Consider the following 23,492-nt stretch of genomic DNA (forward strand, 5'->3'; position numbering starts at 1 on the left):
AACTGTATATTTGACTTTTTGTAAAATAAACCTAACCAAAAAAAAAAAGAGCTTTTGTGTGTGCACTGTGTCATCGTGTTCTTCTAGTACCTGCTGTACAAAGTAATGAGCGTGTGATGAACCAATACATGATAATCACTGTTCAGGTGAAGGATGACGTTCAGCCTGGGTGCAGATAAATGCAACTGTTCTTACCTGGTGTTTTAGGCCATCTGGTCTTGTGAAAATACTGCATTCACTCAAAGGTCCAAATCTAACCAACAGAACTGTAGGCCCCACCATCGAGTCTGAGTAAGATTACTACAGTACCACTTTCTGATAAGGCACCATGTACAAAGGGTTAATAAGCTGTAATTAATAGCTCTATTAATGGTTAATAAATAATTTACTACTGCCTTACAGATTGGTTATAGGACACTGACAAGAAAAACATTTGGGTTGCCAGATTGTGAAAAATCCCCCAGCATGAGACTTTTCTCATACTTTTAACAAGCTTTGTAAATCAGAGTTTATTTTGTTACACAATAGCTTTTAAAGGAAAAGGCTGGTGTCAGCGCCCTATTTGTTTTCACACTAAATAAAAGTCTGGGGCTTTAACGAAAGATGATTTTAATAGTCAATAATCTGCCGATTATTTTCCCAGTTAACTGGTTTGACAAGATCTCAGAAAATAAAAATGTCTACTTCACAATCTGATGTCTTGAAATTGTTTGTTTTGTAAGACGACCAATCCTTAACTGACAGATTTTGAATAAATGATTGTATAAGACAAATCCTTCCTATGATAAAGCATTTCTAGTTGATCAGTTATTTCATGGTTAATAGGTTGTCAAAGCAGTTTTAGAGAAAAGACCAAAACACACCATGCATCTCAACACTTTCTGACTTCCTTACTGACATTTATAATTGTATTTCTGCCTGTTTTATTGAAAATGTGTGTATGTGTGACAGATTATTTGGTTTGTTCTCTGGTAACAGATTTTCTTAAAACTTTCAGAATAAGGGTTTAAATGCTCATTTTAGTGGTATTTGTGGCAGCAGGATGGTGTATGTGGAACTGACTGACTGAAAAACTACAGTGCCCACATTCATGGCAATGAAGGACCAAGATGAGAAACCTGCAATAAATACAACCACAGTAAGCCATTCAGTTTTTAAAACTTTTTTATTGTTTTTAAATTTTTTTGCTCATTTTTTAAATTATTTATATTATCTACAAAGTAAAAGTTTTAACTTAAAAGTTACATAAGGGTCAGGTGAGAAGTGGGATCTGATCACCTCAGCCATTATAATTTCATAAATAACATTTCTCCTGTCCTCTTGGCTGCCAAAACGTGTTTATTTCACAGGAAGCTTCTTGTCATGTTTCATTTTTAGTTTGGTTAGAAACCTGGCATGTACTCTGGAAACAAACGCAGCACAAAGCAGCAGCAATAAACAGTAAGATTAATACTGTCTAGAAGTTGGAAGATTTTTTTTTCCCGTAACAAGGTGCAGACAAAATACAAGTTCCAGTTGAATTTTCTGCTTCACTCTCGCTGATTAGTTACTCTCATTCTCTCTTTCACGTCTTACTTGGCAAGCTGTCTCAAGTTGCAATTTGGGACCCCTGAAAGTGTGTGTGTGGGTGTTTTGTTTGTGTGTGTATCTGTGTGTGTGTGTTTGTGTGTGTGATATCTGCAGGTGTACAGGGGCTGAATAGGAGCAGTCTTGTCCGTTAAAAATCTCTAGCTTGTTAAAACATGTCACTGCAACAACCTGTTAACATTCTCTTATTGCCTAGTCTGGGAAGGAGGAAGAGGGGGGGAAAGGGGGGGAGAGGGGGGGAGGGGGGAGGGAGGGAAGAGAAAAGCTGATGTGAAGCATGTCTGGTGAGGATGAGGAAAGAGAGGAGAGGGAGGGCTCTCATTCTCTTCATCGCCTGGTTATGAAGGCTCTGGTTGAGAAGCGCGATGCAGAGCGGGTCCCTCAGCTCACTGGCGCCCTCTATCTACAGCTGCTGCTGATGATGAGGCTGCACTGCAGAGACCAGACGAAATGGGGGGAAATGTAAAGTTCATGGATTTTAGGATTGTTCAGAGTTACACAGTAAAAAGCCACAGCAAAAGTAAAAAGTTGAGTGATGTGGCCAAAACAATAAAATAGTTTTTTCCCCAAAGATAAGTTCTATTTTTTTCATGTGACTTCAACAGTAGTCATTATATAATAATAATAATAATAATAATAATAATAATAATCATTGCGGATGTCAATATGAATTCTTAAACATGCCTTTTCCTGGTCATTCATAAAGAGATCTCTTCCTAACATGCCTTCAATATAAAAGCTGACAATAACCAGAGTCTCCGTCCTGCGCAAAATACAACCCAGAGTTTATCTGAAAATAGTATATCAGCAGTCTGAGTCAAATGAGTACCTTTGAAAATGCTACTGTAATTTTAGTATAAAATTCTTTGTTTTTATTAAAGAGACACTGAAGAAACAAAGAGGGAACCTAAAAACTTGCAAGGCTTTCATCATTAAACATATTCAGAAAAAACACAGGTTATCCTTGGCAGCTTCAGCACCAACAGGGCAGAAACTTAAAGTCTCTTATTCATCTCCACTGTCACGACATCAAGACATCAGCCTAATATTACAATACTGCTGATTAGCTAGCATTGGTGACCTGGCTCTGTCTAAAGCCAGAACTTAAAATATAGAACCCCCTGACCGTTTAGTCCTCTGCCGTGTGAGTCTTTTTTCAGTCTGTTCCTCTGGTAGATGTGATTATTAGATATGAGACAGCTAGAGCCAGCAAGCTATCTCGAGTTCCACAGACCCAGAAACTGTGGCAGATCAGCATAGACTACAACTATTCTTGTTACAATTTATGAAACTGACTTGGGACAACTAATGTAGGAAGTTATCATCTATATTACATTTTGAGTAAATTGGTATACACTGTATTAACTTGATTTTCACAATTCTGAAGTTTTTACAATTTCAATTTATTGAGTGTATCAACCAGTCTCATAAAGTGTTAGTCATTTAGATGACTCAATGTAGACATATCTGAAACAACAGCTAGTATGGTATAATGACTAATCACTAACCATGTAGATCTCACTACTTTAGAGTGAAAAAAATTAACAACGTATATATTCCTGACTCCACTCCACAAGAGTGTGCTAGTTAATAGAATAAACATACCTTGTGGATGTGCCAGGTAGGAGAAATGTGTGGTGGAGGAAACAGGGATGGGGTTGAGGGCAGTCTGGGGCATGGGTGGCTGTGGACCCCCTGGAGGACCCTGGGTAGCCATCAGCATCATCGGGGGGTGGGTGGGTGCCGGGTGGTGAGACTGTACTATACCAGACTGCATATGGGCCTATGTGAGAGCGAAAGTGTGTGTGTGTGTGTGTGTGTGTGTGTGTGTGTGTGTGTGTGTGTGTGTGTGTGTGTAACAGCAATAGCAAAAGTGTGACAGTGAGAATGACAGTGAGAGACAAACAGATGGACAAGAGAGTTCATTAAAGAGATGAAGCGGATGGACATCAATGCCACAACATCCACAGCTCCTGCCTATGTGTTAACAACAGGGGCAACATTAACGGATAAATCTGTGACCAGGGGAGGATGGATGGAATAAAGCATAAAGCACTACATCCCTCTGGCAAACACAATGATTAAACTAACTGTAGCTCTGACTCCGTCATCCCATCAAGCTCTTCAATACATTTAAGAGAAACTTTTCAAGTGTTCTGCTAATTTTTAACCACTCAGAAAACCATGCATAGATACTGACATAAAAGCCGTCTAAGGACTTTCAAACAACAGGTGATGACATTAAAATACTGTGAGTGCAAATAACATTTTTGTGCAGTATTTCTGACTATAGTGTAACCTGCATGAAACAACCAGTGAGCACAAATTCTAAAGGGTCTCTGCACAGGTGTGAAGGTACTAAACCTGGCAACATGACTGTGATTAGTCTCCAGGTTTCTGCACACAGTCAGTCTGTGCGGCTGTTTGTCAAGAAATAGTTATAACACTTCTCAGTTTAAAAGTTGTAGTCCTGACTTAAGCTCCTTACTTTACACACAGACACAGGGACTGATTACCCTTATCTTCAAAATTTTTTAAACAAAGAAAATAAGTCCTTCCCAAGATGGTGAACTATTCCCCTAATGATAGAAAAAGGCAAAACCTTTGAAGTTATCGTTGCAGAATTTTTATTTTGCTAAATGCTATTATCAGTATCTGATCAGGTTTGTTTTTCCTCTGTATACTGGAGTGTACTGTGTTCCTCTAGCGACTAAAACCAATTATATCCACAACTAGGCTGAGTGAGACACATTCTCACACAAACTTGGTCACACTGCCAAAGAATATCCTCTGCACTTGCAGCTTATCAAGTTCCAAATATGACCCATTCATAAACTCAAACACCTGCTGGAACTGATCCCAGATTTCCTCACTACCACATTTAAAATCCCAAACAGGAAACAGTGCCAATCTGATTACTTGGCTGGAGCTATTGTGGTGGTTGTCCAGCCGGCTGATAGCAGGTTGTGACCTACCTGCTGCACGTGTGCCATGTGGTTGGGGTTGTAGCCGTGCTGCACCTGCTGTGGGTGGATATAGACGGTCTGCTGGGCAGAGGGGAACGATGCCTGGGGAGACTGAGGGTTGGGCCCTGGGGTCATTGAGGGGGGCGTGGGGGCTAAGGCTGAGTACATCTGCTGCTGTGGGGGCTGGTTGGCCAGGTGAAGGGCCTGGGCTGCTGCCGCCGCTGCGATACACAAAAACACACGAGTATGGTACTTCATTTGAAAATTTCCAGCTCCAAAAGTCATGTGTACAGGGACCAAAACAAGACTTAAGCAGGAAAATCACAGCATCCAACTGTAACATACTCACCTGCTGCTGCCTGCGGGTGCTGTGGGTGCTGAACTGGGCTGGCAGCTGGATGGCTAGGAGGACCTCCATGTTGTGGGGGACCGCCTTGCTGGGCTTGGCCTGTAGGTGTGGCAGAAGGCTGGGGGTGCTGTGGGTGAGGGTGCAAGGTGGCGCTGGGGTGGGGGTACTGCTGAGGCATCGGCCCTGGAGACACTGTTAGTAAGAATAAAAGTATTAAAACAGTGCACATGACTCTGCCTGCACATCCTAGCCCATTGCATGCTCACATGAACATACACAAGTGGTGGGCTGACATACCATACATGGTGTGCGTCTGCTCTTGGTACTGTGTAGTTGAGGAGGAGACGAGGCTGGGCTGGCCGTGTGTGGGAGGCGCCATCATCCTGGCACTCCCCTGCATTACTGGACTGAACACATGCTGCGCCTGGAGGACACACGAGGACAGTCAAGAGGTTGACAACGTTGGCATTAAAGCCTGTGTTTGTGTAACCCTTTTTGGTACCAACAATAATGTAGCCTCAAGCATCAAATACTGAAAAAAGTGCCAAAAGCTGGCATCAAATGCCTCATGTGATCAGTTATTTCCCTGATTTAAATTTAATATGTTGCCAGTTTTAGCCAGTTGTCATTAAGTCAACGTTCATGTGTGGCCATCCATGTTAAAACAATATGTAACAATTAGACGGTAAACAAAAGGTTCTGTAGGAAAACATGCTTATGTTTCCCAACCAAAAAAAGTGATCATTTTGTTACTGGAACCAAAACCAAACAAAGGTATTGTAAATAACAACATTAATTTCTAAAAATATTCAACATAAAAAACCCTGATCATTTAGTTTAAATTTGAGCCCTGAGTAGGCTTTGTTCAAAAAACGACTTGAGCCTTTTTCTGAGGGTTTTTGTGCTTAAAGTAACTGCAGTGAAATTAGTACCTAATAAAGTTGATCTTGGGTCTTTTTCTCCCTCCCTTACCCATCTAATTTTTTTAGACGAAATTGTGTGGTCAGTTTCATTAATTAACCCTAATAAAACTCAATGAAATTCCAATCTCTTATCTTGCGAAATGAGTAAATGTAAATGTTATCAACATGTGGTCATTGTAAACCTTGAACACCCTGAAGCCAACTTCTTAACTGATTCCATTTTTCAGCAGTTATTGTATTGCAGCCTGTTTGCAAACAGGTAACAACACTTCAGGTGTTAAGGGGCAGAACTCTGCAGTCAGCTCCACAATTCAGAAGTGATGAAACACTGGCTCCCTGTCAAGCTGCTGGACTGCAGGCATCTGTCAGACAAATGGCTGACTAGTGAACAGCTGGGAGAGATGAAGACTGCCAGAACAACTTGTGTTACTAAAGTTACTGTATTGGTTACATATTGTTCTTAATAGAGAATCTGCCTGGGTTGAGCATTGCTGAATATTGGTGATGTTCTGAAACTGATGGTGACAGAGTAGATCTTACCTGTGATTGGTAGTGAGTCATTGGCTGGACTAAGGGCTGACTGGTGAACTGCTGTGGGCTGCAGGTGAAGTACTGGGCAGAGTAGGCGGGGCTAGGTGCTACAATAGGTGGTCCAGCTGCTGTTGCTGGGTGCATCATGGTGGGCGTGCCCTGTGGGTGGTGCTGGTCTGACCTCTGCTGGGGCATGTTGGGTACTGTAGATTCATGTTAAGATATTATATTAACATCCCATAAATCTGAAGTAAACAGCATCATGGAGGAGTGAGAAAAACTACTGCTAGTTTGGAAGGAAGAAAATTTTTTACTGAGTTGGCCCCAATATAAACCAACCCCCCCCCCCCTTTCCTGATGGGAAAGTCATTCCGGAAGCCTTTTCACTCATAAAACTGAACTGGGAAATACTTCTAATGGATGCCTGTAATAAATACCACATTCATGTAGCTAATCCGAGTTAAGTGAATGTTGTGTATCCATAAAGATCTTTGAATTTAATCACTATAATATATAGAAAAAATAGTAAGTTTCAGTGAGAGCAATAGAGAGAGGGGAAGTGGGAGGGAAATGAGAGAAAGTTATTCTCACCTTTACCTGGTCTGTAGGGTTTAGACTGGCTGACCGTCATATGAGGCATCTGCACCTGGTACATAGCTGGAGACTGGAGAGAGGAGGGGAATGAGGACAGCAGATGAAGAAAACAAGTTTATACTCAATCCTCTCAGGGGACTCCAGCACTATGTCTACAAGAATGAAAACCAGCCCTCTACTAAAAAACAGGTGAATTTGTGCTGTTTGTGTGGGAATACTCTTACTCTGCTTCTGTGGGGCTGGACATAAACTATTCAGGTTTAAAATGTTGCTTTAGTAGCTAGCACGTAAAAAAACAACAAAAATACATATGTGCATGTGAGATTGTGGGAATTATCTCTTACCTGGGGCCACATGCATTTTCTATACCTGTCTATCATTAGGTGTTTTACAACTATGAGTATAACCCAAAAATGCTTGTCATCCTCTGTTCCTTAACTCCTTAATACTGTATACCATGCATATTACAAACAGTACTGCAGCAAAAACAAAGAGGCTCAAACTCCTATTAGCTTACAGACATTTGTTTGGTAAACAGATGAAGCCAATAGAAATAAGATGAAGTTATAAGTCCATCTGTGATGACAGTTTAAACGAATTGCAATAAGAAGTTGGCAAACCAACATCTGATGGCATTAATTCAACAAGCAAGCAAAACATCTCAGTACTGATTGGGCTTAAAAAATAAAAATTAAAAAATAAAAAACAAAGGATTTAAAAAATAGAAATCTTCACAAACCTTCCATATTATGCTTTTCTAATGGAGCGAGAGAGAGAGGAGGAGGAGGAGGAGGAGGAGGGGGAGAAAAGGGAAAAAGAACCACTCTTTAGTTGTTCACCCAGGTATTTTATCTTTTACACGTGTCTGATGTTGGATCACCAAGTTTTTCTTAAAGCAACACAGCCAAAAATATAGATTTATGACTAAAATATAACAGCTTTCATCAGAAAATATGCTAAAAACTTTCAATAAAGGCTATGAAAGTGATTAAAAATATAATTTTGACATTATATATACAATTTCATATATTCCCTCTTTTCTTTAAACATTTCCAAGCTTGTTTTACCTAAATATTTTCCAAATAATTCAGCAAAAATATTTCAGACAATTAACAATGTCTGGAGGATGACAAAGCAGAGAGAAAAGTGATGATGAAGGATGCGCATGTTCTGTACTTCAGTAAGCAAGGAAAACAACATTACAAAAATTGAGAAATGTGTCCTAAAAACAAAAGGACAGAAATAAATATGGTGAAAATAATAATGACATGCCCTAGAGATGAATAAAAGACAGAAAGGGAAAGAAAAATAGCATATGGGGACAAACGTGATGTTGGCAGATTTTAAGGTGATGGCTGTTAGTCAGGGATTTGTTTTAATGAACATTTTTTACTGATTCAGTATGATACTCAGGGTGATCTGCACCTAACAGAAACAAGTACATCCATCTCCATTTCAGCATGCAGCTGTGTGTCTCACCTGCACTCCAGGGCTGACTGGTGTGAGGGGATACATCTGGGGGAAGCAGACTGTCTGGCTGTAAACAGCCGGGGGCTGCTGGACCACAATGGAGGGGCTGGGCTGGCCCTGAGGCCGTGGGGGCGTTGGGGTGTTGGCTGGTTTGGGCTGATAAAGTGGGATATAAAGAGACAGACACAGAAAGAGATGTAAAAAAAAATGTGTATAATCAATCTCAGTTTGTGGCATTTAAATTATGCAGTCTGGCAGCAGCATGGCATACTGACCTGTGTATTGAACCTGGGTTTGAACTCATTGGCATTTGGGTTCAGGGTTGATTTTCTCACTTGACTGCAGGGGAACCAACATTGAAGAAGTTAATATCAACAATCAGTACAATTTTTTTTTGTTACACAAGCAAACTTTAGCAAATGTTACTCCAACATAGTGTATTTGTTGGAGACTATTTTTTACGGTGGATCAATACACATTTGACGCTCTAGTAAGTATTTCTGGCAGCAGACTGTGTATGTGGAAATAAACAAACTACAATGCCAAGGTCCATGTTGATGAAGGAACATGTCATCCAGACGGAAGGTTGAGCACAATGATGTCCAGCTTTTGGAACATCATGGAGCTCTTTGTCACGTAAGAATAAGATACACATAAAATATTTTTTAGGGTGAAGTCAGTGTTGGTTTTGGTCTTTTCATTGGATTAGCTGATAATGACAGAAATACAGAGCATCACAATACTTAAAAATCTGTACAGTCGCTCCTACAAACCATACAGTTCCTTCCACTCACTCTTGTACGGCCTCCTTTTTCTCCTCCTTCTCTTCATGCTTGGGTCCACTGAATGTGGATGTCGTCTGAACTCCCTGCGATGTCACATCCAGCCCTGCCCTCTTTTGGTCCGGGGCTGAGGGTGACGGGGACAGTGCAGCAGGGCTGCCAGGCTTACTTGTGTTTGTGGTGGTGCTAGATGGAGCAGGGGCACCACCAGGGGTGCCAGCAGCAATCCCTCCACCCTCTTCAGTACCCTCCCGCCCCACTGTGGAGGCTTTGTCCAAGGGGAGGTCTTTAGGCTTGTCAGCTGGATCTCTGGGTGGCTTGGTCATCATCTGGTCAAAGGCAGGGTCTGGGTTTGAACTAGACTGCAACTGGAGTAGGGAAAAGTTAGAGGAGGCAGACATAAGCTCTAGTGCAGGCTCATGGGAAGAGGTAAGTTATGTCAGAATTTCAGCATTTCTATAGCATATGAATGAAAGAGATACTCACCCTAAAATCTACACTAAATTTCTTTAAATTATCTATTTGTTTTCTGTGGTCTGGTGCCATAGAAGGGGGTCCTGTGAGTTGAATGGAGAGAGAGAGAGAGAGAGAGACATGACTTGAGGGTTTTGGTTGATAGGAAAATGGTTTATGGGAATATCCCTTTTTTAGAAAGCACAACAGCCTAAATTGTATTATAAGGGCAGCTAAATAAAAACAGGTGTCTCAGCACATGGTCTCTTGATCAGAATCTTTTCTGAAGCACTTACTGCTCCACTCCAGTGCATACTGTACCTTTACAGACTGGTCTTGTGATACTAGGTGAGCTGTCCAAGGGCTTGATATTCTCCTTGTTTGCCGTGGGGGATGTTTGTCTTGTCTCCTGAACACGACACTCTTTTGCTATACAGAACAGAAGAAAAAAAACACCTGTTTACTCCCAGCATAAAAGCAGAGCAAGCCTTTGTGAACAGTGCTTCTGACATGACAGAACCTGCACTGAAACATCAAACCTAAGTACACACAAATCAGGTATTTCATATCACTCTTGGCATTCCTTATTCCCTCAACCATTCTCAGTGAAACTGTGGATTTGCTTCAAGCTTACCATCTCCGGATGGAGAGGCAACCATGTTGGGAGCGGGGCTAGCAGCAGTAGGAGAGGAAACTGATGTTGGTGTAGCAACAGTTTCCCCAGGAGCTGTTCCTGTCTGGGGTGACGGGAGGGAGGAAGAACCAGGGGACGCTCCACCCATACTATTCTGTCGGGGGGAGCGAGGTCTGTGAGCTGAGGATGGGAATGAGACATAAGATTTGACTGATCATAAAAAGAAACTTCGTAAGTTAAACATCTTGATTTCCTGGCCAACATAAGACAACATTACTGAAATCATTACTATAGTGTATGGTGCTTTTTTAAAATAATTCTATGATGTGGAAAATGATGAAATGTGTGAAGTGCTTTTTTACAACAATGCAAAGCCTTTCAAGTCAGTCATTCAGTGATGCTTAACCACATGTCCTATCTCCTTTCTATTGTGAGAAATCTATGTTTCTCTTGGGTTCATATAATTGAAACTGTACCACAATAAAAACACACAAAGGTTAAAAAATTTAGGAAGAATTAAAGAGGAAAAAAGAGGCAAAAAACTATTCTACCTCCGCTAACCACTGAGGACCATGTCCCTCCAGAGGAGTTGCTCCTGGTTGGTGGAGTCACTGGTACCTCTCCAGGGGCATTGTGGGAAATTAAGTCCACTCCAGGAGGGACTCCAGTGGTCCTGCAGGGTGGCACTCTGTGAGCACGAGGCGTCCGCTGGGATTTTGGAGACATCCTGGGTGGGCCTGGAGATGAAGACAGACAGAATTCCATCAACAGAGAGTGGAGGTGAAGTAAACACACTGAACAGCTTGTGTTTCCCACCATCCCGTTGTGGTTTGTCTTTGAAGCTCATTTGTGTCTCTCAAAAGCTTTTAAAAACCCAAACATCTTCACAAACTACATCTTAATCTAATGTTTAAATATCACATCATACAGTGATGTTATTTGGTGTCATGCATGTTAGTGGAGAAACTGCAACTGATCCTGTAAAGTGATCACACCACACTTTTCAAACCACGACCGAGTGAAGTGAGAGATGAGAAAAAGGGGAAACAGAGGAGAGCAGGTGAGGTGAAAATTTGTTTTTTGAAGACCTCACTGTTTAGCAGAGTTTGTGCAGTTACATGAACAGTTTCTGTCTTGCAGGCAGCAGCCCAGTGCAAAATCTGCAGCTAAACAATAGCTGAATATTTTTTCCATTTCACTGTATAAACATTTGAAAAGAATAAACATGATCCATAGGCACTTGGATAGTAGCACTTAATTATTTTAGTTCTGTGCTCCAGCTCATTGGATTTAACATAAAACATGGACCAAGAGGTCAAAGACTTGCTTAATGTTTGAGGGTGAGCATTGTAGGACTTGAGACACAACTGTGGTAGCACAACTCTTGCCAGACAGAAAGCACAGCACACACTGTGATGCACCCACATGCCAAGGTGAAACTGCCTGATGCACTGACAAAGGATCAGCTTTGCGGCTTACTAAATCCACAGTTTGTGTGAAACTGCAAATCTGACCCCAAATCAGTCTGAAGAGCCAACTTCACCTATTTGTGTTGTTCCACACTAGACCTGGGCAAATTTATTTTTGAAAGTAGTTTCCATAAATGATTGAGAAGATCAGTTCCATACTGAGCTCATGCTATCCACCTTCAATTCATGCCTTTGCCCAGGTCTACTCCACACTGATGTGGGTACCTTCTGAAGACATGCGTTTGGGCATAGTGGAGGCTGGCGACGTGGGCCCATGGTGGGAAAAGGAGGATGAGGAGGAGGGATAGGAGGGGTGGGATGAATGAGAGGGAGGCCTGGAAGGTCGAGAGGGGGGTCTGGAGGGTGGCCGGGTGGGCGTGGTTGCCCGAGGAGGCAGGGAGGAGGGGCCAGACTGGTAACGAGAGGGGGGGCGGGAGGAAGGAGACGGACAGGGTGAGGGCCAATGGGATGAACCTAAGAGAGGGAAGGACAAATGATCATGGATGACAAAGAGCAGATGATAACCAGCTTAAGTGAGGAAACAAAGGTACAGCGGGAACAGAAAGAGGGGGGAAATTAATAAATATGAGAAAGCATTGCAAGGCAGGAATAAAATGATTTAATTGACATAAATAAGGTACAGTAAGTGCGTAAAAAGAATTAACAACATCAACAGACATAGACATCCCAGAGACCCTAAACCTAAGTCACCACTGACATTACATCAGTTAAAAAGATAATATGGGGGAAAAATCTTTTCCAGTCACAGTTGGGTCACTATACCCACCAACTCACTCAACATCCAATACACCTCTATGCGTTTCAGAGGCAAGTAACACTGTGAGTTTGTGTGTGATGTATTAAAATGTACCTCCATTAACCACCCTCTGGTCGGCCCCAGAGCTGGGACTGTAGTCATGAGGTCCTGATCGAGGAGTCGAGGGCCCAGCTGAGCTCTGAGCCAAACGAGGTGAATTCTGACGTCCTGGACCCCATGACATCGCCTCCCTGTTCCTCTGACCTGGAGGAATGTACTTGTTCTCTCTGCGTGCGTACACACACACACACACACACACACACACACACACACGCATGTGGTTAAGTTAAATATATACGAGACAATGGTCATGATAACAAAGGGGAGGAATTAATTCTACACTCTGTTAGATTTTACTAAATACTTTTCAATAGCCAAAATGAGCATGTTTTCTTTAATTACTGAGGAAGTATTTGTTCTGGGAGCAGCTGCTGTCTACTTACTGAATTTGCTGGAACTACTTTGTCGCCCTTTAATGCTTGAATATGCTTCTCTTGCCAGGCCCCACTATCTCCCAGCATTATGCATATAGTATATTTAGGATAAGTGGCTGTGGTCTCATCCTTGCGCTTTCATGGTTACATGCTCAAAGTCCATTAAAAATAATTCTGATATGTGATATATTACATGCTGGTACAAAGAAAATTGAAAGAATTATAGTTTCATCAGCCCTCCCACAAAATAAATCATCTCTGACGATGTTAATAATTAGTTTTACTGCATGAACATGTTCCAACTTGTTTATAAAGGGGTTAAAGGAATATTTTATTCAATAATTTATAACAATAAAACATGAATGATGTATGTTCCAACAGACCTATAGGCGAGGAAGTTTACAAAAATTAACCATTAACCTAATAATAATACTAATAAATAGAGTATTAACTAATATTTACAATGGGTATATAAATGTTGCAGTGTTGGATTGTGCTGCTATGTTTTAAATGAGCTGGTGTTGCAGGCAATGAGAATGAATGAAATTTGATAGGCACATGCTGGTTGTGAACACAATCTGTCATTACATAATAAGTTACACAATGACACACACTTACGCACATACGCAATAAGTATGTATTGACCCTAGGTTTGTATGCTTTTCTGGGTCTCACCTGCTAAGTGTGTGAGTCTCCCTCTCCCCTCGCACCACAGCAGTATATTTCTCCTCCTCAGAGCGTTCATCATTCTCCAGGGCCACACGAGCCTTGTATGTGGCACTGGCCTCAATCTCCTCTGCCAGCTGGGCAGCACGCGCTTCCCTCTTGAGGAACTCTTCTGAGTTGTCCCGCTCCAAGGGGACACTGGGAAACAAGCTCAGGTCAGACAAGGGCAGCAGGGTAATGGAGTGACTAGGAAAGAACTGATTTCAGGTTTTTACTTGTGTCATGTAAAGTCACACTAAAAACAGTGATACAGTATAGATTCACGAAGAGGAACACTAAAAATATTTCCAGAAAACTCACTGTGTAATTTTAAATAAATATACTGTATTAGGAGTGCGGAGAGAGACGTGAACAGAGGAACTTACGTATATGTGGACAGGCTGCTGTCATATGTAGACAAGACTCCATACTTTTCCTCATTGTACTTGAACATGTCATTGGGGTCCCACCCATTTGACTGATATGGACAGAGAGAGAAGAGCAAAGAGAAAACTTTATACAAACTTTATATAAACAAATTATCAATGCTTTGGATCAGATGACAGATTACAAGTCATCACATGAAGGCCTGTGTGGATTCCATGCATTCATTGCAGCATCAAATGTGTATGTGTTTTTTCTTACCACATCTGTATCCAGAGACTCCAGGCTGTCAGAGTTGTGAGTCTCCCCTCCATCCCAGGGCTCTAGATCTTTCTCTTTATGTTCGCCATTGATCCTACCGCTCACCGCTGAATCTGTGAAGTTGTCTGCGACACACACAAAGAAAACATATTTATGTACAGCAGACTGCAACACACAAGGACACACACACACCCAAAAACACTCATACACACAGATGCTCATGATGGTATACAGTCACATGGCAGCACTTTCACTGTTTATGCAGGGAAGCGCTCATGCCTCAAGAGCTTCTGCCACAAGCTCTCACAGCAAAGGTCTTTATGAAGGTAGAGGTGGTTCACCAGATGCACCCACTCACAACCAGACATGAGTCCAACTGGATTGGGAAACAACTCTTTCTCCTTTCAAAAAAAAATTGAGCTATTGCTTGAGCTGGCCTTGGTAAAAAGGTAGAAAGGGTGAAAAAAGGGTTCTGACAATGTAAGCAAGAGTATGTAAACAGCCCAGTAAAGAAAAAAAAAAACTAGTCCCCAATCACCGACTTACATACTGAAACTATGTACTAATTAAATCGAAGAAGTAATGTGCTACAATATTTTAAGATGGTGGACTTTCACTCGAAATTAAATGCAAGTATCACAGTTTCTACAATGGTCAACTTTTTCCCCACTTTATTTATTATGCATCACATGGTACCATCTTGAAAGCAAACATTCAAATCTAAAAAAAAAAAAAAAAAAAAGCCTGCTTGGGGCTGATGATGGTCCAGACTTTTAGGACCACTCGCTATATTTAAGTAAACTCACAGAATATTGTTGGTTGGCTAAACTAAAACCAGGGACAGGCTCAAAGAAAATCCCCAATTATGTTTGAAAGGAAATCTAATCTCATGTCAGCCCAAGTCTGCTCTCACATTCTCAGAGCTGGCATCAATGGACTATGTGCATAAAGCATATCAGCCACCTGGAGTAACATAACTCAGTCATCCCAACTCATCATAAAATACAAAGTGCATCTTAGCATTTCTAGCATGAAATAAGTTCAGAAATACTAGATTAGTATTAGCTAATCTAGTATTTCTGATATACTATATACAGACAGTTGGGCTGACAGGCCTGAATTACATTAGTAGAGGTGTGCTTTTTGCACACTGTCCATCAAGGGAATCATACATAAAATAATGAACATTTAAAAATACATTTATGAGCATAGTGAGGGGAAAGCAAACATGCATTTAGATTGCAGTCAATTATATGAACTCAAAGCAAATTACCAGCCAAACCAAATTAAAAATCCTGACATAACTTGATTTTTAATACAATGATCAGAAAGTAAATTAAGGTGCTAGTGCTCAACATGAATTTCAAGCTGTTGCTTTCAATGGAATCACACTCAATGCTTATCATTTCCCCTTTTCCATCTAGCTCTGATTTTACCTGAGATCTGCTCCACTAACTAACTAATCAAGTGTTGTTTTGAAAAATAAAATATTGCTCTTAAACCTAAGTTAAAACAAAAGTAATAACCATATCCTTCCTCTTCTAGGATACATTGCTGGCTGTCTATGTTAAACTTGGACCTAAACCATAATAAAATTAGTTAAAACTAAGGCACTAGGCACTACAGCATGTACAATGTCCAGGGCCATGGCCAGGTAAGGCTTAAATTTTGAACCCTACTGACCTTTTATTAAAAACTAAACAGTGCAAGGCAAGTGGCAACTCTTCCACCGAAAGCAACATCCTGTCTAAAGATAACAAAAGATCTGGTGAACAGATGGAGCAAAACTGACCTGCATCAGATTCTTATTTTTAGGTTATATGATTATTATGGTTATTCTATTACCAAATCAGATACAAAATGCAGCAAAAGGTGTCAACAGATCAGGCCCAAGTCTAAGAGATTCACAGTTTTTTGAGTTTGATTTTAGATTTTCAGTAAGCTTATTAAAGTGTTCATGTCTGAGTGTGTACACAGATGTGCAAGAGGAGAAAACAGCCATATATTACCTGTATCAGAAGAGACTAGACCATTGGAGGGGAGAGACACACAGATGACAGACAGTCAAAAGATGGACTAACAGATAAAATGACTGACTGGCAATCACAGTTGACTCCCTACTCAACAGTTTTTGGGTGAAGACCATAAGACGCAAGTTTTAAAGGAAAATTCTGTTTCCTTTTTTTTTTTTTTTAAATAAACAAACTTGAGTGTGGTTTTCTTTGTTTAGTCAGGCTATGCAGACTCCATACATCCATTTGTTGGGGGGGCAATATGCATCATTTGTGTCCCTACTGTACCTTTTCTCCCTCATCATCTTCTTTAATCTTCTTCTGCCAAGGGAAGTCTATGGCAGCCGTTAGAACCTTACAGTAAAAAGTTTTGAAATATGGCACATTGATTGGGGACACTCCCGTGATGCTTTTCACCATTGAATGGCCTCAAGCAATATAGCGCCACAAACAGGTCAATTTTGGAGGTGCATTCAGACATTTAACTTTTTAACTGTAAGCCCAATATTCAAAGATGAGATACCATTGATATCTTGGAACAAGCTGAATTCAATAGCAACTCTGGCCTGCTGGGCTACTTGACCCTGACATCGCAGCTATATTTTCAGCTATTCAAATGCATTTATGTTCTTTACAAAAAAAAAAAAAGTAAAGTAAATTTCTGACCACTACACTGCAGAAATAATATTTTTTAAAGCACTGGCAAGTTAACTTTCTTGTCAACATCTTGTCACATCTTTAGGTTTTACTTTCCTGTAAAACAATGAAATTTCCAGTCAATCCACAATAGTTTGAATTAACAGGATAATCGTTCAAAGGAGTATTGTATGGGTCAGGATAAATAAGATGAAGAAGATTCATTCAGCCTTTATTGAGTGTCCTTGCTGTGCTGAACCAATCACATTAGCCTTTAATGGCTGACCAATCAGAGCAGACACACAAGATTTAACTCATGACAAAGCCTCTGTGACATCAAGGTAGTGAATACAGACTGAAAAAGATTAATACACTGTGTGTACGCGCTGGGCGTTCACTCTGGCACATCTTTATTTTTGTGTGTGTGTGTGTGCGTCCCTATGAGGCCTATGTGTGCAATGAATAAGTGACAAACTCACCTTGTTACACTGTGTATTTTTCATGAATTTTCATGTGTACACAACTAGGTAGATAAAGACTGTCACCTGTGTACCAAGGTAAAATCTGTCAAATGCAAAAATGCCCTCAGTACCTTTCCTGGCGAAATTCGGGTCCACGTCTTTGAAGGTCACCACGACCACATCTGAGGCCTTGAAAATGATACTCTCCACAATATCCTCTTTCCTTGGGCCTATGCTTGGCTCTGGGCTCTTTCTGTGGGCTGCATCCAACACCAGGTCACACTGAGAGAGAAGGTTTTGTTAAATTGAATTAAAGGGGAATCTGAAATATAGCAGACTAAACTATCAACAGAAGAGACGAGGAAATCATTTCTTTTTCTTTCCCAATCACGCACCACAGTAGGTGCGTGATTGGGAAAGAAAAAGTAAGAAAATTATTTGGCATTATTTTTTTTATAATCAAAAGATCTTTTTGGGGTTTTTTTTTTTTGGGGGGGGGGGGGGGCTTTTGTGCCTTTATTATAGCACAGTGGAGACTGACAGGAAAGGGGGTAGACAGAGGGGAATGACATGAAGGAAAGAGTCGAGCCAGTCAGGAGTCGAACCAGCAACTGCCTGCTCAGAGCGCTCACGTGGTACGCGCCCCAACCACTCGACTAGCAGGCTGCCCCCAATCAATAGATCTTTTAAGTAATCTAGTAATCTATAAAGTAAAAATAACAAACATTGTTTGGTTCCAGCTTCTTAAGAAGAATTTGCTGTTTTCCTCATACATTATATTGTTGAGAATTTATTATCTGTTAGTCCGACAAAACAAGCATTTGAAGAGGTAACTTTGGGCTCTTTGGGCTTTGGGCTCTGGAAAACTGTGGTAGACTTCTGTCACCATTTTGTGACATTTTACACAATAAACAATATATGAATGAATCAAAAATTATGATTCTTGACTAATGAAATTAACCCTCATAAACACAAGATGACCTAATAAATCACGTGGGTGTGTTTTGGATGAAAACCTGCAATCTTAGCTCAGCATGGGACATTAACATGCTTGCCTATACCTGAGCTACAGGAAATCCTTTCTAGGTTCTTTGGAACTCAGTTGACTTCCATTCATTTAAAAGCATCCACACCTGATGAAAGGAGCTTCTCAGTTGCAGTGGAAGCAGATAAGACCTTTGTCAAAACAAGAAGTTATAATTCTACAACTTGTATAACTCTATAGAAGAAAACTGAAAACAAAAGCACTGCAAACCAAACACTACACTGTTGACTTAAGAGAGGGGTGGTGAATACAGCTGTGCACATTTTTCAGGATGTTTGACTGCTCAGCTTGCACACACTGTGGTAATGGAAGCCAAATGTGATGCTTTGTTTTGGTCTAAGAACAAAGTGGTGTGTTTAAATGTGCGAGCACACCAAATTCAATTTATTCTGCAGAATCATGCCAGCCTTACAACCTTATGAAAGTGGTGGAGGATAAAAGATGCGTAAATATTGACCCTGCTGTTTGATGTGAAAACAGGGGATAATGTATGTTACTGGTGTTTCACCAAGAACTGAAGTTAATGCCAACAAAAAGAAAATTTTCCCCTAAGGAGAAAGATTGGGGAATACTTCAACCTAAAAGGGAAGATGAAGATCCGGACCACATACCTACCACCCAAAAAAGGAAAGCTGGAGAGGGTGATTTTTGTCTAAGCCACCTCGGAGGTGAAGTTGATACTGAGTGGTAGCAGGGCAGTATCTTCCCAGCAGTTAACCTTAATCATTTTACTGCTCCTGAAGAAATAACACATTAGAACCTATAAAGAACACAACACTATGTGTGATCCTTACCTCTGGACCGTATGTCTTAAATACTCCTTCATAGACTGCTCCGTTTTTCACTTTCAGCTCACACTTGGTCCCCTATAAATAAATAGGCCTATCATTATTCACTGTGTGCAACACTCATTCATTCAACAAAACGTCAATGCCAATTAACACATTCAAAAAGCAGGTTCTGAAACCCATCTGCTGCAAAAGAGAGAAACTATTGATCAATCTCTGCTTTGTTTATGCAAGCAGCTGCCTCTACAAATCACAACAGGCTTTGTTTATTGCAGCATAGACATTTTGAAGAAACAGCATGTGGTGAAAGACAGACTGCAGTACATACTGTTGTTACTAATTCTTTTACAGTAAGCATGATTCACATAGCTGTTTCAGACAAGGTTTGTAACTGTGCTCATTTCTCTGTTCATTGTTGTTAGTACACTGATTACAAAATTCAAAAGGCCGGACTCGACATATCCGGAACAACGTTTCAAAAACATAACAAGACAGACACACAGTGAACATACCACCACTGACGTCAAGACATGGACCATCCTCATATTTGCATATACACCATTGAAAATGACCTAAAGAAAAAAAACAACGTTAACTTCTTATGTTCTCAATTTGCACAGAAAACTTGTGTGAAATGGGCTCTCACCTATTTGACATTTGTTTCAATCATAATGCATAATGCAACAATAAGAAACTGACATGCAGCGACTGGATTTATGCTTTCTCTGAGGTCCATTCTGTTCAACCAAATTGCATGCATTAAATACATGACACTGTATTCAAATGACTACACAGAATGAACAAAAAGAAACATTAATTCTGTGAGTGGGTTTTTCAAATAGCAACCTTCATTCTTTGATAAAATACAGCACTCAGGTATACCAAGCTTCAGACGGCGTGTCATAAAAGCCATTTTCAAATGACTTATAAGAGTTAACAGACTACTTACTGCTGCAGGACCTTTACCACTGTGTCTTCCCCTGAAACAAAAACAAAAAATGACAGTGTCAACCTCACCATCTCCATTGCATACTGAAACAAAGTGCTCTCTAACAGGGGAAACTGTACATGTGAATGACAGAACTCTAAGGAGGTGATGGTGCAAATCTCTAAGAGGGTACAGAACTGCTGTTACACATGTTAAAGGGGAATCCCAAGAATCATCAGCAAGATGAAATATCCTGTTTAATCTACACTGAAAGGTCTTGCAAATACAAATTCATTACATAATTGAATGCAATGAGGATTCTGAAATTTCCCCAGATTCCTTGATATTTTGCTGGTTAGAATGATGTGCAAAGGGCTGCCAGCCAAACACTCAGTAGCCTACATTTTCTCCAAGCATGTCCTAAAATGCACCTTGTTCAGCACCTGGCATGTGGCCAGGCATTCACGCTTGATTCCATGTAGGCAATGGCTACTATCCCTACATTACATCAGTCGTAGTAAATGAGTAATAGGCCAACTTGATCACATTCAAATCCGCAACATTAACAGAAAACCAATCCAAGTGATTTTGAGCTGACACGGACTGGTTCTGTATGCATGAGACGAGCTGGTTCAATCTAATTTTTACAGTATCTTCGCACGGCCCTACTAGATGGAACCTACGCAATGAATGGACGTAGTGTCCTAGTGACCGGTGAACAGGAGCCTGACAAAAATTCAAACCAACAAAATTCACAATACGCATGCTACTCGAGCACTGACAGTATATGTTAGCTTTATCTTAGGACGACATGTACAGAAATGTCATGCTTCAAGGACACTATTTCACACGAGCATCCACGGCAACGTCAAGGTTGAAAGCTCGTCGGTCTAAAATTCCCCCTTCCCCTTCTCCTCCTCCTCCTCCTCACCCCCGTTTCCACACCCGCCCCTTTCTTTCGTGCGCCCACACGCTTTTTTGTCAATTTCTTGGCAAAGCCGTTGCAGCAATGTTGCGGTAACGCACCAAGCAACATGACAGTCAAATGAAAACACACACACACACACACACACACACACACAGATGTCTTAATAAGCTCAAAAGTGGCCAGGTTGGGTTCCGTTAGGTGGCTGCTACTGAATGAGGCAAGTGCACTGAATAACAAGCATGGGCTGTCAAACGGCTAATTAACGCTAGCTAAATTGACTCCAAGCTGATAGTAAACTGGTATCAGCAACTTGGCAAGCAGCTTTACTGCTACACGCATGTGGGGGAAGATATGCTTGTCAACCCAAACGTGTCTAAATACATTATCAGAGATTGGATGCTGTGTTTTAATTAACGTGCAATAGGAGGTAACGTTACGTCGAAGTTGCAACATTATTGGAGCAAGCATAAAGGCCTCGCTAGCTGAACTGCATAACGTTACGCTAGGCGACCAACACGTCGCAAGGCCCCTATAACGTTCACAAACACGTACTGGTTTTGGACCGTTTAACGTGGATGTCATCTCTCAAAACTACCACTGTTGGATGCGACTGTGTCCAAGGACTGAAAACTGACACCATAACCCCCCCGGTACTGTGTTTTTATATCGCTATGTTAACGTTTTAATTTGACAGACCTGCCCAGATTCTGTCTTCCACCGCCGCTTCCTCCGGCACCGGAGGCAGGGGCACCAGCGGTGTTGCCACCGCCGGGCTTGCTGCGATTTCCACCGGCCTTCATTGACATGGTGATCCCATAAAAGACGGTGTCTTAACACGACCAGCTTCACACCGCAATTTCTTGACGAAGAGACGGCGTGTGATTGTGTGACAGCTCGCTAACGTTAGCGATCCTCAGATCTGGCTAGCTGGCAGGCTAATGTCAACGTGCCTCTTGAAGAAGATGCTATGCTAAGAAGCTAGCTTGCTAGCAGTTGCTAGCTAAATTAGCAATCTGTACAATTCCTATTAAAACAGAAAAAAATAATATTTAAAAAAGACAACACGTGCCAATCACTCCTCCAAAACAAACATGGGTGCTACACCTCTTGTCAATTTGTTACGTAATCCTAACAAAAAAATTAGATTATCTCAAAATAGGGTTTACAGCTATCTCAGGTTCTTTCCGTTGCTAACAGCGAAAAGACCAAAACAGTCTGAAAGGGGACAAAAAACAGCGGAGGGATATATGAAAGACGTAACGGCTCATAACATCCAACCAAAATTTCCACATTGAATTCTTTGACAACCATCAATTTACCACAAAAGATAAATGTGGTCATATTTCATGTAGACCGCCGACATAAACGTATTGATACTCATTTGTTTCAAAAGTATACCTATAACATGGCACTATTTTCAGGAAGTCCGTGAAACCTCAATGGCCGTTTTGTGGTGTCCACGTGAGCCGGCGAACACACTAGCGCACAGAAACACAATATTTACACACTGATTGTATGTGCATATTGATAGTAACTAAGTTAACATATTATAATGTGAATGCTAACAATAAATATGACAAGTTGTGTGGAGTATTCTTATAGTGCAAACGAGTAGTCTGACTTCGACAAGAGCTGCAGATGAAATTGGAGGTAAATAGCCTTCAGAGAATACAGGTATATGCAAGAGTTTGGGCATCCGTGTTCAAATTACTTGTTTTGAAGTGAAAAGAAGTAACTGCAACCTATGCAGTAAACACAAGTGAAAAATAAAATGAGCCCCATTAAGTTGATGATACATTTACTACTACTTTTTATTTCCTGAGATAAAAACATGTTATTGTGGCATTTTCAAAAGTTTAGACACCCTCCTAAATTTTTGCTTAGTAACCTTAGAAACCCCCACTTTGGCGGATATCACAGCTTGCATACACCCACTCTTTCATTGAGATCACTTGAAGCCTGAGATATTCTAGGCTGTCTAGCAGGCACAGCATGTTTAGGATCTACCCACAGATTTTCACTGATGTTGAAGTCAGGGGACTGTGAGGGCCATTCCAAAAGCTTCAGCTGGTGTTGCTTGAAGTATTTCATGGTGGATTTTGAGGTCTGCTTTGAATTATTGTTCTGTTGTAGAAACAAGCCTCTTTTCGCTTTCACTTTCTTGACTTACTGCTGAAAATTGTCATCCAGAATTTGCTGATATTTAATAAAATCCATTCTTTCCTCTATCAGTGCAATTTCTCCTGTGCAAATGGCTGCAACACATGTCATTGTTCTTTCTCAACTTTCCAGGATCAAATTTTAATCACATTTTCCACAAAAATTCAATCAGTTA

The 23,492-nt window shown here is 40.9% G+C and overlaps 1 protein-coding gene across 9 annotated transcripts; it reads right to left on the reverse strand.

Moving 5' to 3' along the window:
* Positions 1–1,146: 1,146 nt before the first annotated feature.
* Positions 1,147–22,421, reverse strand: atxn2 (ataxin 2). Of its 9 annotated transcripts, none has more exons than XM_071483316.1 (26): positions 21,854–22,421; positions 20,251–20,281; positions 19,814–19,873; positions 19,308–19,379; positions 17,600–17,750; positions 16,369–16,383; positions 14,360–14,484; positions 14,101–14,192; positions 13,685–13,873; positions 12,630–12,802; positions 11,984–12,232; positions 10,841–11,026; positions 10,290–10,469; positions 9,977–10,084; positions 9,689–9,759; positions 9,215–9,570; positions 8,696–8,759; positions 8,430–8,576; positions 7,690–7,707; positions 6,954–7,020; positions 6,366–6,559; positions 5,200–5,326; positions 4,903–5,094; positions 4,563–4,774; positions 3,193–3,370; positions 1,147–2,019 (listed from the first exon to the last, which is right to left on the reverse strand). In XM_071483316.1, the coding sequence occupies exons 1-26, from the start codon at positions 21,961–21,963 to the stop codon at positions 1,991–1,993; spliced, it is 3,396 nt and encodes a 1,131-aa protein (XP_071339417.1). In that variant the 5' UTR covers positions 21,964–22,421; the 3' UTR covers positions 1,147–1,990. The 9 variants fall into 9 exon arrangements, with proteins under 9 accessions (XP_071339417.1, XP_071339415.1, XP_071339420.1 ...); XM_071483314.1 differs by having other exon boundaries at positions 6,948–7,020; positions 21,854–22,418; XM_071483319.1 differs by lacking the exon at positions 7,690–7,707 and having other exon boundaries at positions 21,854–22,418.
* Positions 22,422–23,492: the final 1,071 nt, after the last annotated feature.

This window comes from Trachinotus anak, unplaced genomic scaffold, assembly GCF_046630095.1.
Source record: "Trachinotus anak isolate AG129_WGS33_773 ecotype Australia unplaced genomic scaffold, CSIRO_AGI_Tana_v1 ptg000008l, whole genome shotgun sequence".
Taxonomy (NCBI): Eukaryota; Metazoa; Chordata; class Actinopteri; order Carangiformes; family Carangidae; genus Trachinotus; species Trachinotus anak.

Excerpts from the sequence above, each read along its gene's own strand:
- atxn2 (XM_071483314.1), bottom strand. The coding sequence starts at position 21,963 with ATGTCAATGAAGGCCGGTGGAAATCGCAGCAAGCCCGGCGGTGGCAAC. Across the intron at positions 20,282-21,853 it reads GGAAGACAGAATCTGGGCAG|GGGAAGACACAGTGGTAAAG; the intron begins GTCTGTCAAATT and ends TTTTTGTTTCAG. Across the intron at positions 13,874-14,100 it reads AGCAGCCTGTCCACATATAC|TGTCCCCTTGGAGCGGGACA; the intron begins GTAAGTTCCTCT and ends CTTGTTTCCCAG.